The 16,906-nt window shown below is 40.4% G+C and overlaps 1 protein-coding gene across 1 annotated transcript in view; it reads left to right on the top strand.

The window, feature by feature from the left end:
- LOC110501775 (titin) overlaps nucleotides 1–2,313 on the top strand; it is a 176,725-nt gene extending 174,412 nt beyond the window's left edge. Inside the window, exons 191-192 of the mRNA XM_036959133.1 lie at nucleotides 62–457; nucleotides 964–2,313. Of these exons, the coding sequence (XP_036815028.1) occupies nucleotides 62–457; nucleotides 964–1,265 (698 nt within the window). The 3' untranslated portion in view covers nucleotides 1,266–2,313. The remainder of the gene's footprint in view (nucleotides 1–61; nucleotides 458–963) is intronic.
- The last annotated feature ends 14,593 nt before the right edge of the window (nucleotides 2,314–16,906 follow it).

The raw sequence follows: 16,906 nt of genomic DNA on the forward strand, positions 1-16,906 counted from the left end.
TCTATACACGTTTGTACATGCATGTTTCTAGTGGTTCCTTGTCTCTTTTCGTCTATTTCAGTGAAAACCAAACAAGTAACAAAGAGTCAAAAAGAGGCATCTATGGCTATGGCTTCCCATACAAGTTCAGAACAGGTCGTTAAGAAGGAAATCCACGGAGGAGCTCAGATGATGATGATGGGGGAGAGTGCTGCTCTTAGTAGCATGCAGGAAAGCTTCTCTTCCCAATCAGCCCACATGGCTTCTTCTTCTATGCACCAGGAGACCTCTTTCAGCAGCTCCAGTATGTCTAGCATGGCTGCCATGGCTGCTGAAATGCAGATGGAAACCATGTCTCTATCTAGCATGTCTTCCATGACATCTTCCCATACCATGAGCTCCAGCAGTATGACCGAAATTATGAGTCACTCTCACCTGGAGGGGTCCTCCATGAGATCCATTGCACAGGGTATGCTAGGTGAGTATCTCATGCATGCTTATGGCATACAAGTCTTACAATGCATTATAGCCACATTATAGGGCATTATACCTTCAGGCTTTAAACAAGTAATGCTGCAAAGCTGCTACATACAGTTTTGGACTTGTAAATTAATGATATGTACCAGTTGATTCTTGAAGAATATAACTAATAAATGCCTCATGAGCTTAGTTCAACTGTCATACCTCACCAGAATCCAAAATAGAAACTTGTTTTACTCCAATGTTTTTAACAATGTAAGTGTAAGCAAACACTATATCACTATAAAATATGGTTAAAAATATAATTTTGATATCATGGATGGTCAGTCCTTGCATCCATAGTCTATGAATTTGAGAGTGGCTCAATTTCTCCATCCCTCAGCTTTTTACCGAAACAGGGGAACATTTTAATTGTTTCAACTTCGGATTGCCCCTTTAAGTAAAATATTTGCCATATTTGTAGTGGTGTAGTTGTCTAAGTATTTTTTTGGTTTTCTCTAAAAGGTGCAACAGGTGCACCAAGAATTGAAGCTCTCCCAGAGGATATAACCATTGAACTTGGGAAGGTTCTCACCGTAGCCTGTGCTTTCTCCGGAGAGCCCACACCTAACATCGAATGGTCCCGCAGTGGAAAAACCCTACCTGGTGAGAAGCATGGCGGTAGGTTCCATATCGAGACCTCAGAGGACCTCACTACACTCATCATCACCAGTGTGAAAGAGGAGGATGCTGGAGTGTACACCCTCAAACTGTACAATGACTTTGGATCTGACACTGCAACAGTAACTGTAAGCATTCGATCATAAAACTTAAAAAACAGTCCAAATATTTCTATCCTCCCCTTTCCCAACTTCAATGCTTTTTATTTATTAATTTAACAAAAAATAATCTTACTTGATAAAGACCTGGATTTCTGTTATTGTAAATATGAACTATTTTTATACCAAACATGACATTAATTTATGCCAAACTAGACTAAAGTCTAAAGTTGTTATAAAATGTGCCATATTGGATAATTATGACTTAGGATTTTTGATCCATTTTTCTGTGACATGTACATAATGTATATAGCCGAATTTAACGGTTATGGAAAATGTATGAATTGTTATTTATGACAATATTAACTGAAACAAAAGGAACTAAATGTTTAACAGGAGAAAGTTTCACATGAAACGAATACCCTGAAAAACCTGAAACTAAACTCCGTGCCTCAACAAAAAGTTGAAGTCTTAAGATTTCCTCAACAGGTAGAGAGGTTCCCTGTTGAAGTTTATACTAAATCAGAGAGACGAGATGTTAGACACTGTTTGTTATTACCTGCAGTGTTATTATCATACTCCTATGAATTGTAACATGATCATAAGACCCTGAGTGCTGTTTGCATAAACCCTCATGTAAGTAGCACAACTAGGCCTTGTGTTTTGGACTGACTATGTCATACCACCATTTAAATGACATGCTCAAGGTGCGAGCGGCCTGCACTTGAGCTGAAATGTTTTTTTTGGGTGCTCTGTTTCTGGCAAATGACTGCTTGATTGATTTTCGGAACAACATCAACCTGGCCATTACAAATTGAAAGTCCATCAGGCACTTTTTTTGCAGAATCAGAGCCATCTCTTGGAGGTTTGCTTGAGTGCGTTACTTTTGTGTGTTAGCTTTAGAATTTCACCTTGTCAGGTGTTAGGGCAAACATCAAGCAAGTGTACCACAGCGACAACACCTGCTGTGTTAAAATTAAAAGAAAACCAAATGTATTAACTGTACTGCCCTGCACTTTCGTTTGATTTAAATTAGAATTGTAGAATGAAATGCAACCTCCCCTTGATTTAATAAAGCATGATATCAGCACTAAAATGTTTTATCATTTGTGTTCATTATTGGTATGCAAGCATGTATGAATGTATGTGTGTGTGTGTGTGTGTATGTATGTACACTATGTACTGTATGTATGTATACACTGAACAAAAATATAAATGCAACGTGCAACAATTTCAAATATTTTATTGAGGTAAAGTTCATATAAGGAAATCAGTCGATTGAAATAAGTTCATTAGGAAGACCTGCTCTTTCCATGGCAAAAACTAAACAGGTTAAATCTACTTCAATCAGTATAGATGAAGGGACGGCTTTGAGACTATTGAGACATGGATTGTGTATGTGTGCCATTCAGAGGGTGAATGGGCAGGACAAAAGCGGGTGCCACTTATTAGTAGGAATGTGTTCTTAATGTTTTGTACACTCACACTACATGACCAAAAGTATGTGGACACCTGCTCATCAAACAGTTCATTCCAAAATCATGGACATTATTATGGAGTTGGTCCCCCCTGTGCTGCTATAACAGCCTCCACTCTTCTGGGAAGGTTTTTCACTAGATGTTGAAACATTGCTCCAATTCAGCCACAAGAGCATTAGCGAGGTCGGGCATTGATTGTTGGCCGATTAGGCTTGGTTCGAAGTCAGCGTTCCAATTCATCCCAAAGGTGTTTGATGGGGTTGAGGTCAGGGTTCTGTGCAGGCCAGTCAAGTTCTTCCACACCGATCTCAACAAACCATTTCAGTATGGACCTCACTTTGTGCATGCTGAAACAGAAAAGGGCCTTCCCCAAACTGTTGCCACGAAGTTGGAAGCTCAGACTCGTCTAGAATGTCATTGAATGCTGTAGAGTTAAGATTTCCCTTCACTGGAACTAATGGGCCTAGCCCGAACCATGAAAAATAGCCCCAGACCATTATTCCTCCTCCACTTTACGTTATGCATTGGGGCTGTTAGCATTCTCCTGGCATCCCCCAAACCAAGATTAGTCTGTTGGACTGCCAGATGGTGAAGCGTGATTCATCACTCCAGAGAACACGTTTCCACTACTCCAGAGTCCAATGGCACAGAGCTTTACACCACTCCAGCCAATGCTTGGCTTTGCAAAAGGTGATCTTAGGCTTGTATGCGGCTACTCGGCCATGGAAACCCATTTTATGAAGCTCCAGACAAACAATTAATGTGCTGACGTTGCTTCCAGAGGCAGCTTGAACTCGGTAGTGAGTGTTGCAACTGAGGACAGATGACTTTTAAGCACTACGCGCTTCAACACTTGGCAGTCCCGTTATGTGAACTTTTGTGGCCTACCACAATGTGGCTGAGCCACTTACAGTTGACCGGGGCAGCTCTAGCAGGGCAGAAATTTGACAAACTGACTTGCTGGAAAGGTGGCATCCAATGATGGTGCCATGTTGAAAGTCATTGAGCTCTTCATTTTGGCCATTCCACTGCCAATGTTTGGTTATGGAGATTGCATGTCTGTGTGCTCCATTTTCTACACCTGTCAGCAACAGGTGTGGCTGAAATAGTGGATCAACTAATTTGAAGGGGTGTCCACATACTTTTGTGTTTATATACACTACCGTTCAAAGGTTTGGGGTCAGGTAGACATGTCCATGCTTTTAAAAGTGAAGCAGAGTTCCCCTGTCCAGTGTCTGTGTTCTTTTGCCCATCTTAATATTTTATTTTTATTGGCCAGTCTGATATGTCTTTTTCTTTGCAACTCTGCCTAGAAGGCCAGCATTCCGGTGTCGCCTCTTCACTGTTGACGTTGAGACTGGGGTTTTGCGGGTACAATTTAATGGAGCTGCCAGTTGAGGACTTGTGAGGCATCTGTTTCTCAAACTAGACACTCTAATGTACTTGTCCTCTTGCTCAGTTGTGCGCTGGGGCCTCCCACTCCTCTTTCTATTCTGGTTAGTAGTTTGCGCTGTTCCGTGAAGGGAGTAGTACACAGCAATGTACCAGATCTTCAGTTTCTTGGCAATTTCTCACATGGAATAGCCTTCATTTCTCAGAACAAGAATAGACATGAGTTTCAGAAGAAAGTTATCTTGTTTCTGTCCATTTTGAGCCTGTAATTGAACCCACAAATGCTGATGCTCCAGATACTCATTTACAGTGCCTTGCAAAAGTATTCACCCCATTGTCATTTTTCCTATTTTGTTGCATTACAACCTGTAATTTAAATGGATTTTTATTATGGATTTCATGTAATGGACATACACAAAATAGTCAAAATTGGTGAAGTGTAATGAAAAAAATACCTTGTAACAAATAATTCAAAATAAATTCAAACGGAAAAGTGGTGCGTGCATATGTATTCACCCCCTTTGCTATGAAGCACCTAAATAAGATGTGGTGCAACAAATTACCTTCAGAAGTCACATAATTACTTAAATAAAGTCCACCTGTGTGCAATCTAAGTGTCACATGATCTGTTCTGAAAGGCCCCAGAGTTAGCAACACCACTAAGCAAGGGGCACCACTAAGCAAGCAGCACTATGAAGACCAAGGAGCTCTCCAAACAGGTCTGGGACGTTGTGGAGAAGTACAGATCAGGGTTGGGCTATAAAAAAAATATCCAACATTTTGATCGTCCCACGGAGCACTGTTAAATCCATTATTAAAAAATGGAAAGAATATGGCACCACAAAAAACCTGCCAAGAGAGGGCCACGCACCAAAACTCATGGACCAGGAGGACATTAATCAGAGAGGCAACAAAAATACCAAAGATAACCCTGAAGAAGCTGCAAAGCTCCACAGCAGAGATTGGAGTATCTGTCCATAGGACCACTTTAAGCCGTACACTCCACAGAGCTGGGCTTTACGGAAGAGTGGCCAGAACATGTTTGGTGTTCGCCAAACGGCACGTGGGAGACTCACCAAACATATGGCAGAAGGTACTCTGGTCAGATGAGACTAAAAGGTAGCTTTTTGGCCATCAAGGAAAACACTATGTCTGGCGCAAACCCAACACCTCTCATTACCCCGAGAACACCATCCCTGTGGGGATGTTTTTCATCGGCAGAGACTGTGAAATTGGTCAGAATTTAAGGAATGATGGATGGCGCTAAATACAGGGAAATTCTTGAGGGAAACCTGTTTCAGTCTTCCAGAGATTTGAGACTGGGACGGAGGTTCACCTACAAGCAGGACAACAACCCTAGCATACTGCTAAAGCAACACTCGAGTGGTTTAAGGGGAAACATTTACAGTGCCTTGCGAAAGTATTCGGCCCCCTTGAACTTTGCGACCTTTTGCCACATTTCAGGCTTCAAACATAAAGATATAAAACTGTATTTTTTGTGAAGAATCAACAACAAGTGGGACACAATCATGAAGTGGAATGACATTTATTGGATATTTCAAACTTTTTTAACAAATCAAAAACTGAAAAATTGGGCGTGCAAAATTATTCAGCCCCTTTACTTTCAGTGCAGCAAACTCTCTCCAGAAGTTCAGTGAGGATCTCTGAATGATCCAATGTTGACTTAAATGACTAATGATGATAAATACAATCCACCTGTGTGTAATCAAGTCTCCGTATAAATGCACCTGCACTGTGATAGTCTCAGAGGTCCGTTAAAAGCGCAGAGAGCATCATGAAGAACAAGGAACACACCAGGCAGGTCCGAGATACTGTTGTGAAGAAGTTTAAAGCCGGATTTGGATACAAAAAGATTTCCCAAGCTTTAAACATCCCAAGGAGCACTGTGCAAGCGATAATATTGAAATGGAAGGAGTATCAGACCACTGCAAATCTACCAAGACCTGGCCGTCCCTCTAAACTTTCAGCTCATACAAGGAGAAGACTGATCAGAGATGCAGCCAAGAGGCCCATGATCACTCTGGATGAACTGCAGAGATCTACAGCTGAGGTGGGAGACTCTGTCCATAGGACAACAGTCGTATATTGCACAAATCTGGCCTTTATGGAAGAGTGGCAAGAAGAAAGCCATTTCTTAAAGATATCCATAAAAAGTGTTGTTTAAAGTTTGCCACAAGCCACCTGGGAGACACACCAAACATGTGGAAGAAGGTGCTCTGGTCAGATGAAACCAAAATTGAACTTTTTGGCAACAATGCAAAACGTTATGTTTGGCGTAAATGCAACACAGCTGAACACAGCATCCCCACTGTCAAACATGGTGGTGGCAGCATCATGGTTTGGGCCTGCTTTTCTTCAGCAGGGACAGGGAAGATGGTTAAAATTGATGGGAAGATGGATGGAGCCAAATACAGGACCATTCTGGAAGAAAACCTGATGGAGTCTGCAAAAGACCTGAGACTGGGATGGAGATTTGTCTTCCAACAAGACAATGATCCAAAACATAAAGCAAAATCTACAATGAATGGTTCAAAAATAAACATATCCAGGTGTTAGAATGGCCAAGTCAAAGTCCAGACCTGAATCCAATCGAGAATCTGTGGAAAGAACTGAAAACTGCTGTTCACAAATGCTCTCCATCCAACCTCACTGAGCTCGAGCTGTTTTGCAAGGAGGAATGGGAAAAAATGTGTCTCTCGATGTGCAAAACTGATAGAGACATACCCCAAGCGACTTACAGCTGTAATCGCAGCAAAAGGTGGCGCTACAAAGTATTAACTTAAGTGGGCTGAATAATTTAGCACGCCCAATTTTTCAGTTTTTGATTTGTTAAAAAAGTTTGAAATATCCAAAAAATGTCGTTCCACTTCATGATTGTGTCCCACTTGTGGTTGATTCTTCACAAAAAAATACAGTTTTATATCTTTATGTTTGAAGCCTGAAATGTGGCAAAAGGTCGCAAAGTTCAAGGGGGCCGGATACTTTCGCAAGGCACTGTACAACATCCGTTCTGCAAGTCACATTCTGTTAAAGGTCCCAAAAGCACACACATCCCTGCAGTTTTGCCTTGAAAATTAACACAACGTGCCTTTGGAACACAGGAGTGATGGTTGCTGATAATGGGCCTCTGTACGCCTATGTAGATATTCCATTTAAAAAATATGCCGTTTCCAGCTACAATAGTCAGTTACAACATGAACAATGTCTGCACTGTATTTCTGATTAAGTTAATGTTATTTTAATGGACAACAAATGTGATTTTAGTTTAAAAACAAGGACATTTCTAAATGACCCCACATTTTTGAACGGTAGTATATATATATAACACAATACCTCATCATGTAAAAAAAAAAAGAAAACATATGTATAACCTATTACCTAATAGCCATGTAGAATGAGGTAACTGATAACAAACACAGTGCAAGGTATGTCTACTCATCAATTCTAAATTAAGCCCTTTTGGATTCTGGCTGAACACACACATACACACACACACACACAGAGATAGGGCCCGTATAGGCTGGACAAATGTAGCACAACGTAATATGAGGCTAAGCATGATTGCTGAAGAGAATACCTTCATGAAGTTACAAAAATGATATATTTAAAGTTGACTCCACGCTTGATAAACTCCTATACCAAGAAAAACATAAGAAGGACAAAAGAAGATGCCAAAGTAGACACCTTCGTTGAGAGTCTCTTGGTTTCATTTGTTGTGGTAAGTGTGCACACATCCAGCAGATGGCATAAGTCTCAGACGATTCAGAGGCGAGGGAAAATAGCTTCAAATATTAGTGCTGTTCCTAAAGTTTCCATCAACAGCATTTCACCCATATGGGTCTTCATCTTTGTTGCCAGCCTCTATTGACATTTTCCAGAACAATCTGGCTGAGGGCAGCCTCCTTGCTACACCTCTGAGGGGGTGTTTGATATCTCTGAAAGCCTTTCACCACCTAGAGGGGGTATTAATTGTAGCCTGTTATACCATTCAGCCACATGCTAAATCTCACAAATACCAAACAAAGAGCAGCATATCTAATTGTTAGACAGGTTTACTGGAAATTGGAACATTAAATGCTTTTATTTTCCATAATATGTTTTTATTATTTTCCATAAGTGAAGTAATAAATGAAAAATTAAACTGCATTATTCTGAAACTATTGGAAAATGCTTCACAACTTCTCTACTAAAACTACAGTCATGGCTGAACGGCTATATTTCCGTTGTAGTTTTTGGACTGTGGGGCCACTGGGATCGCTAAAATTGTCCCAAGTCTGATGCTCCACCCCTCATCTGCAGCTTCCATATTTGTCCATGTACTTGTTTGCATAATGCTTACCTAAAATAGGGGGACATATTATGCATAAAACCCCTGTTATAAAAGGGGGTGTTATGCTCTTTTTTACCCATTTGTTGAATGAATTGAAAATGAAATCAACGAAGATGTGTACCATTCAATTGGATTTAGGTGAAAAATGTGGTGAATAAAAAATACAACAATGCGTAGAGGGATGGGTATGTTTCTCCAGGAGATGGCACTTGTGCTTTCTTTTAGAACGAATCCCAACCCTGTGGTCCCAACTGTTACAGCAGGTTTCCCCAATTGGCGGCCCACGGGCTGTTTTATTTGGCCGCCCAAGTTTTCAGAAAAAAATTAATCGCTTTTGGAAATCTGTTCCAAAGTATTCCCACACACAGAGAGATGTGATTGTATACAAATGATACCAATTAATAATTGATTGGATTTATATAGCACTTTTCTACTAACTGAGTTACTCAAAACACTTTGCATAGTATGGGGAAACACCATTTTTGTGTCAGAAAGCTCATCACATATCAGCTATCTGGTGGAGAGGTGAGGAGTGATAAATGCCAAATAGGAATGAGGGGGATGATTCGGTGGCCTTGATGGATTGTGGCCAGGTTGGGATTTTGAATGACCACAGAGATTCAGTAAACCAGTTTTAATGCCTCATCCAAAAGATGGCACCGGACGCAGGGCAATGTCCCCAAATGTAATCAAGGTTTGAAATGATTATGCTTTAGTTAAATATTAAATATGTTTGGGCTTATTGCGGTCAATTTCCAGTCTAAAACACTTGTTTATTATGTTTCAGCCACATGACCATCCGATCAAGAAAAAATTGGCCCGTGGCTGAATGTTGCTCTGTCATACAGTGTGTATAGGAATGACACAAACCTTGTGAATAGGTGTCTGGACAAGTAATACATGACTGTCTCCCAGAAAGAGAAATACCTGACTATAAAAAAATGTGTTCAAACATCCTTGGCGCAGACAGTAAATAGCCAATTTTACTATATTTGTTATACATAATTTGCAATTGTCATTTGTTCATTTGTTCTTAATTTAGTTTGATATATTATATATTGTTATACAATATATTATAGTATATATATGTCTACATGTGTTATATATTGTTAAATACTGTCTAATACTTCTATACCATTTTATTTTATTGCAACTTAATTTAGGATGATTTCCATGCTCTGCTGCACTTTCATATTTCAAATAATCATGATGAAATATTTGAAATACAGTATTGCATTGAACACATTTGTGAACACATTGCCACTTGCTCGGCTGTACAGTACTTTTACCAACACAACCAAATGAATATGCATTAGTAAACATGCTGCTGACATTCTATCAGATCCAGCTGCTCCTGCCTTCAGCTGATGAGTGGCACTATTTGGATAAGAATTGGCATCATAGGAAACGTGAAGCACAAACAATGAATAACCAGCAACTGACTTGTCCAGTGATCTGTGGTGTTAATAGTTGGGAAATCCCGTGTCTGTAGTGACCATGAAGGGACTATTTGGTAGTTGATACTACAGTACATAATTTAAGGTATCTGAAAATAATTTATTGGCTATAAATAATTGTCTTTCTTAAATGGTGATTTTTTTTGCCTCTTCACAGTTACCTCTCCCTTATTTGAAAGAGAGGCCAGCTCGGCAGGTCAGGGGGGCCTTTCTGGCTTCAGCAGCTGCTTTGCATTTTTACACCATAAGCATAATGTGATGTCTTGGCAGTGAGGCACAAAAAGCATAAACCTGAAATGACCCACACCTCCATTTTGTCTTGGTCATTTCCACTTTCTATGTTTCCTTCCATGTATAGGATATTGTTCGTTGGTGTTTTCCTATCAAAAAAACTGCCCTGTCCTGTTAGTTTTCATTAGAACAAGTTGGTGTGAGAGTTTATAGCTCACCCTAACTTGGATTTAGCGACCTGCAGCTGTCCCCGGCTGACATGTGAGCCAGGCCAGTAGGACAGAAATGGCTTGCCTGTATAAATCACATCTCCATCCCCCTGTGTTCGTTGACCAAAATAACCCTCTTCAGTGTATCAGTGCCGGGGGCTGAGCGAGGCTGGGAGGGCCAGGGGACATGGAAACCCATGCCTGCTTTCTACAAATAGGACAAACTCAGTCAGGTCCTGGTTCCTCAAATCTCAACCAAAGATTTTGGGCCTGGGGGCCTTTCAATACAAATGGGCTGAATCTGGAACCTTTTGCTCTTGTTTACAAACATTTGTATATAGGCCCATTTCGCCAAAATCCATGTGGATAGAATGCAAACAAGTTTTCTCTTTTGGTAAAAATAAATATATCCAATGACAGCTAACATAGTGCCATAGTGAGTTCCGATGCTGCTATAGTTACAAGCTAAAATAAATACATTGTGCGTACAAACGCTACAAATAATGTTTGCAATATTCTCATATTTGGCTGTTTTTATTCATATCATCCTGTAATGTTTGATCGAAATGTTGTTTAAAAATAAACAGAGAAATTGTGAGGTGATGGATGGTATAAATATATTAGATGGAAGTATGTATTTCATTATTCCTATAAAATGCATGGTAGAAAGAACGGGTGGTTGAGAACAACTCACACAGCCAGTGATGAAAACTGTTTCTAAATGACAGACACTGGCAAAATTATTTTGACAAGATACACCAAGATTATATAAGCTTCGTGCATTCATTTTGTAAAGTGAGTTTCATTCCCACTTCCTGCCTATGCCCATCCAAGCAGTCAAGTCAAGTGATGTAGCTTATTGTATTTTGACAGCGCCTCATGCGTGGGAAGATAACGTGACTGACTGCGAATACAAGCTCTTCAAAGAAACTGTTTGCAGTAAGAATACAGACTGGATGAAAGCCTTACTTTGCAACAAGAACAGTACATGATTACTGAGTCCACTCTATGAGTCCACTCCTGGCAGTGTGGTGCCAGCACAACAACCTCTCCCTCAACGTGTTGAAGATAAATGAGCTGATCGTGGACTACAGGAAAAGGAGGGCCAGGCACGCACTCATTAACCTCGACAGGGCTGTGGTGGAGCAGGTCGAGAGCTTCCTTGGTGTCCACATCACGCATCAACTATCATGGTCTTAATACACCAAGACAGTCATGAAGAGGGCACGACAATGCCTATTCCCCTTCAGGAGACTGAAAATATCTGGCATGGATCCTCAGAGCTTCAAAAGGTTATACAGCTGCACCATCGAGAGCAACCTGACTGGTTGCATCACCGCCTGGTATGGCAACTGCTCGGTCTCCGACCACAAGGCACTACAGAGGGTAGTGTGTACAACCCAGAACATCCCTGGGGCCAAACTTCCTGCCATCCAGGACCTCTATACCAGGCGGTGTCAGAGGAAGACTCTAAAAATTGTCAAAGACTCCAGCCACCCAAGTCGTAGATTGTTCTCTCTGCTACCGCATGGCAAGTGGTACCGAAGCGCCAAGTCTAGGTCCAACATGTAACATGTACATATTATTATTTTTACCTGCTGCTTGTTAATTTAATATTACTGGCATTTCATGTTTTTGCAACACTTTCACAGCATCTTAGCATTTACAGTACAAGTGATGGGCACTGATATGGAAAGTTTACAGTATATCGATATCAGTTGCATTTTTTCGATAGAATAACGATATACACTGAGTATAAAAACATCAAGAACACCTTCCTAATATTGAGTTGCACCCAACAAGTGTCGAAAGCATTCCACAGGGATGCTGGCCCATGTTGACTCCAAAACTTCCCACAGTTCTGTCAAGTTGGCTAGGTGTCCTTTGGGCGGTGGACCATTATTGATACACAAGGGAAGGGAAACTGTTGAACGTGAAAAACCCAGCAGTGTTCCAGTTCTTGACACAAACTGGTGCACCTGGCACCTACGACAGTACCCCCTTCAAAGGCACTTTAATATTTTGTCTGGCCCATTCACCTACTGAATGGCACGCATACACAATCCATGTCTAAATTGTTTCAAGGCTTAAAAATCCTTCTTAAACCTGTCTCCTCCCCTTCATCCACACTGATTGAAATGGATTTAACAAGTGACATCAAGGGATCATAGCTTTCACCTGAAAATAGCATATTTTGTAGTCTCAGTATACAGTTGAAGTTTACATACACCTTAGCCAAATACATTTTAAATCAGTTTTTCACAATTCCTAACATTTAATCCGAGTAACAATTCCCTGTCTTAGGTCAGTTAGGATCACCACTTAATTAAAAAAATATGAAATGTTAGAATAATAGTAGAGAAAATGATTTCTTTCAGCTTTTATTTCTTTCATCACATTCCCAGCGGGTCAGAAGATTACATACACTCAATTAGTATTTAGTAGCATTGCCTTTAAATTGCTTAACTTGGGTCAAACGTTTTGGGTAGCCTTCCACAAGCTTCCACAATAAATTGGGTGAATTTTGGCCAATTCCTCCAGACAGAGCGGGTGTAACTGAGTCAGGTTTGTCGGCCTCCTTGCTCACACATGCTTTTTCAGTTCTGCCCACAAATTTTCTATAGGATTGAGGTCAGGGCTTTGTGACGGCCACTCCAATACCTTGACTTTGTTGTCCTTAAGCCATTTTGCCACAACTTTGGAAGTATGCTTGGGGTCATTGTCCATTTGGAAGACCCATTTGCGATCAAGCTTTAACTGATGTCTTGAGATGTTGCTTCAATATATCCACATACTTTTCCTGCCTCATGATGCCATCTATTTTGTGAAGTACACCAGTCCCTTCTACAGCAAAGCACCCCCACAACATGATGCTGCCACCCCCGTGCTTCACGGTTGGGATGGTGTTCTTCGACTTGCAAGCCTCCCCCTTTTTCCTCCAAACATAACAATGGTCATTATGGCCAAACAGGACAATCATTGTCCCCATGTGCAGTTGCAAAACATAGACTGGCTTTTTTATGGCGGTGTTGGAGCAGTGGCTTCAAACCTTGCTGAGCAAGCCTTTAAGGTTATGTCAATATAGAACTCATTTTACTGTGGATAGATACTTTTGTACCTGTTTCCTACAGCATCATCACAATGTCCGTTGCTGTTGTTCTGGGATCGATTTGCACTATTTGCACCATTGTATGTTCATTTCTTGGAGACAGAACGCCTCTCCTTCCTGAGAGGTATGATGGCTGCGTGGTCCCATTGTGTTTATACTTGCGTACTATTGTTTGTACAGATGAACGTGGTACCATCAGGCATTTGGAAATTTCTCCCAAGGATGAACCAGACCTGTGAAAGTCTTGGCTGATTTCTTTTGATTTTCCCATGATGTCAAGCAAAGAGGCACTGTGTTTGAAGATAGGCCTTGAAATTCATCCACAGGTACTCCTCCAATTGACTCAAATGATGTCAATTAGCCTATCACAAGCTTCTAAAGCCATGACATAATTCTGTAATTTTCCAAGCTGTTTAAAGGCACAGTCAACATAGTGTATGTAAACTTCTAACCCACTGGAATTGTGATACAGTGAATTATACGTGAAATAATCTGTCCGTGAACAATTGTTGGAAAAATGACTTGTGTGATACACAAAGTAGATGTCCTAACTGACTTGCCAAAACTATAGTTTGTTCACAAGAAATTTGTGGAGTGGTTGAAAAACAAGTTTTAATGACTCCAGCCTAAGTGTATGTAAACTTCCAACTTCAACTGTATATCGGTTTTATGAAAAGAATATTGCAATTGTATGAATGTTCACTTTTCTGTTCACTTCCACGGCTCTGTGAAGTCCTTACAACTGCTTTCTGATTTTCCATTAGGCCAGGTGTAAATGTTCTGGGAGCCTTTACCTACCTTACCTGTCTGTGTGTTTATTTGTATTTCATGTAATGGACATGACTGGTGTCAAATTGGTGAATAAAAAAAATAACAACAACAAAAAAGAGAAAATGTAGTGCGTGAATATGTATACACCCCCTTTGCTATGAAGCCCTTAAATAAGATCTGGTGCAACACATTACCTTCAGAAGTCACATAATTACTTAAATAAAGTCCACCTGTGTGCAATCTAAGTGTCACATGATCTGTCACATGATCTCAGTATATATACACCTGTTCTGAAAGGCCTCAGAGTCTGCAACACCACTAAGGCACCATTAAATCCATTATTAAAAAATGGAAAGAATATGGCACCACAAGAAACCTGCCAAGAGAGGGCTTCCCACCAAAACTAATGGACTAGGCAAGGAGGGCATTAATCAGAGAGGCAACAAAGAGACCAAAGATAACCCTGAAGGAGCTGCAAAGTTCCCCTGCGGAGAATGGAGTATCTGTCCATAGGACCACTTTAAGCCGTACACTCCACAGAGCTGGGCTTTTTAGAAGAGTGGCCAGAAAAAAAAGCCATTGCTTAAAGAAGAAAATAAGCAAACACATTTGGTGTTCGCCAAAAGGCATGTGGGAGACTCCCCAAACATATGGAAGAAGGTACTCTGGTCAGATGAGTCTAAAATTTAGCTTTTTGGCCATCAATGAATGCACTATATCTGGCGCAAACCCAACACCTCTCATCAGCCCGAGAACACCATCCAGGGACTGGGAAATTGGTCAGAATTGAAGGAATGATGGATGGCACTAAATACAGGGAAATTCTTGAGGGAAACCTGTTTCAGTCTTCCAGAGATTTGAGACAGGGACGGAGGTTCACCTTCCTGCAGGACAATGACCCTAAGCATACTACTAAAGCAACACTCGAGTGGTTAAAGGGAAAACTTTTAAATGTCTTGGAATGAGCTAGTCAAAGCTCAGACCTCAATCCAGTTGAGAATCTGTGGTATGACTTAAAGAATGCTGTACACCAGCGGAACCCATCCAACTTGAAGGAGCTGGAGCAGTTTTGCCTTGAAGAATGGGCAAAAATCCCAGTGGCTAGATGTGCCAAGCTTATAGAAACATACCCAAAGAGACTTGCAGCTGTAACTGCTGCAAAAGGTGGCTCTGCAAAGCATTGACTTTGGGGGAGGGTGAATAGTAATGCACGCTCAAGTTTTCTGTTTTTTTTGTTGTCTTATTTCTTGTTTGTTTCACAATAAAAAAATATTTTGCATCTTCAAAGTGGTAGGTATGTTGTGTAAATCAAATGATACAATGCCCTCAAAAATCTATTTTAATTCCAGGTAGTAAGGCAACAAAATAGGAAAAATGCCAAGGGGGGTGAGTACTTACGCAAGTCACTGTTCCTATGCAAATCAGCTACTGAATATCCCTAATATCTAGGACCCAAATATAATGCTGTATAATTATTATAACAGAGTTGGTTGTGTTGCCAATTTAGTGCAACTTTGTCACTAGGTCTAGGGGTTTGTCAGACCACCCTAGTGACTTTTCCTATGAAAGTAACAAATTCAGCGACTGTACTTTTTACAATTGCCCCTGGGTTTTCCCTTAGAGTTTTGATAGGCCTAAATATAGAATTTATTTTCAGTCAGCCAAGATGAGAGTGAAAGAGAGCAGCTGCCTGACTAGGACCAGACCAGACTGTAAGAGCAGCCAACAGTGCTCTGTGCTTCTGAAAGAAAACATGAGGAGAGGGGGAAAAAGGTCACTGATCACAAGCAATGGCAATTTAATTTTGTGACATCATGAATACAGTATACAATATACAGTATCAAATATTGTAAACCATATCCCAAAAGAAACTAATTATAAACATAACAAAGCATTAGGCTATACAACCTTTTCAGGTGTTTCCCAACATCCGCAAAATGGCGACGTCCTAATTGCAAAAAGTTCCAAATCATTTTGTTATTCTTTTAATAGTGTAGCCAAGGTGGGACATTGAACATAACTTGTGGTTACTGAAGATACCATGGCATCTTACAGCAAGTGTAGGGCTGTTAACCCTGTCCTGAACAAATACTCAACCTGGCCATACCATCATGGCAAGCTTATTGTTCCAAGCTTCAACAGCTCATTCACCCCTCACTTCTCCATTGCATTAGCACCCAGATTATTGAATGTTCTCTATCAATTTGCTAGTCAAATAAACAATAAAAAAGTTTTAAAGTACATGGTTGGGTTTAACACCAAGTTAATTCAGGAATTATCAATTTTTTCCCAATAGGATGCTTTCAATTGACAGTATATTGTGAATGATCCCATATATTAGTCATTTTACAGTCATTTCTCAATACACAAACGTTTCTAAAAGAAATAGGATGTCCAGATGTATACGTGATGTAATATGCTTGATTCAGAGGGGTTGGGTTAAATGTGGAAGACACATTTCAGTTGAATGCATTCAGTTATACAACTGACTAGGTATCCCCCTTTCCCTTTCCTTGTTGGTTACAATCCTTTTAGTCGTTACATTTTCAATAAATTATTTCGACAAAAATATTTCAGAGCTAGATATGAACATGATTGGCATACCAAACCTTACTGGTCAAGGCATTTTACGTTTCCCAGAGGAAGGATGTTGAACATCTTCAAGCAATGTTGTTACCAAAGCAGGTTACA

Source organism: Oncorhynchus mykiss, chromosome 22 (assembly GCF_013265735.2).
Source record: "Oncorhynchus mykiss isolate Arlee chromosome 22, USDA_OmykA_1.1, whole genome shotgun sequence".
Classification (NCBI taxonomy): domain Eukaryota; kingdom Metazoa; phylum Chordata; class Actinopteri; order Salmoniformes; family Salmonidae; genus Oncorhynchus; species Oncorhynchus mykiss.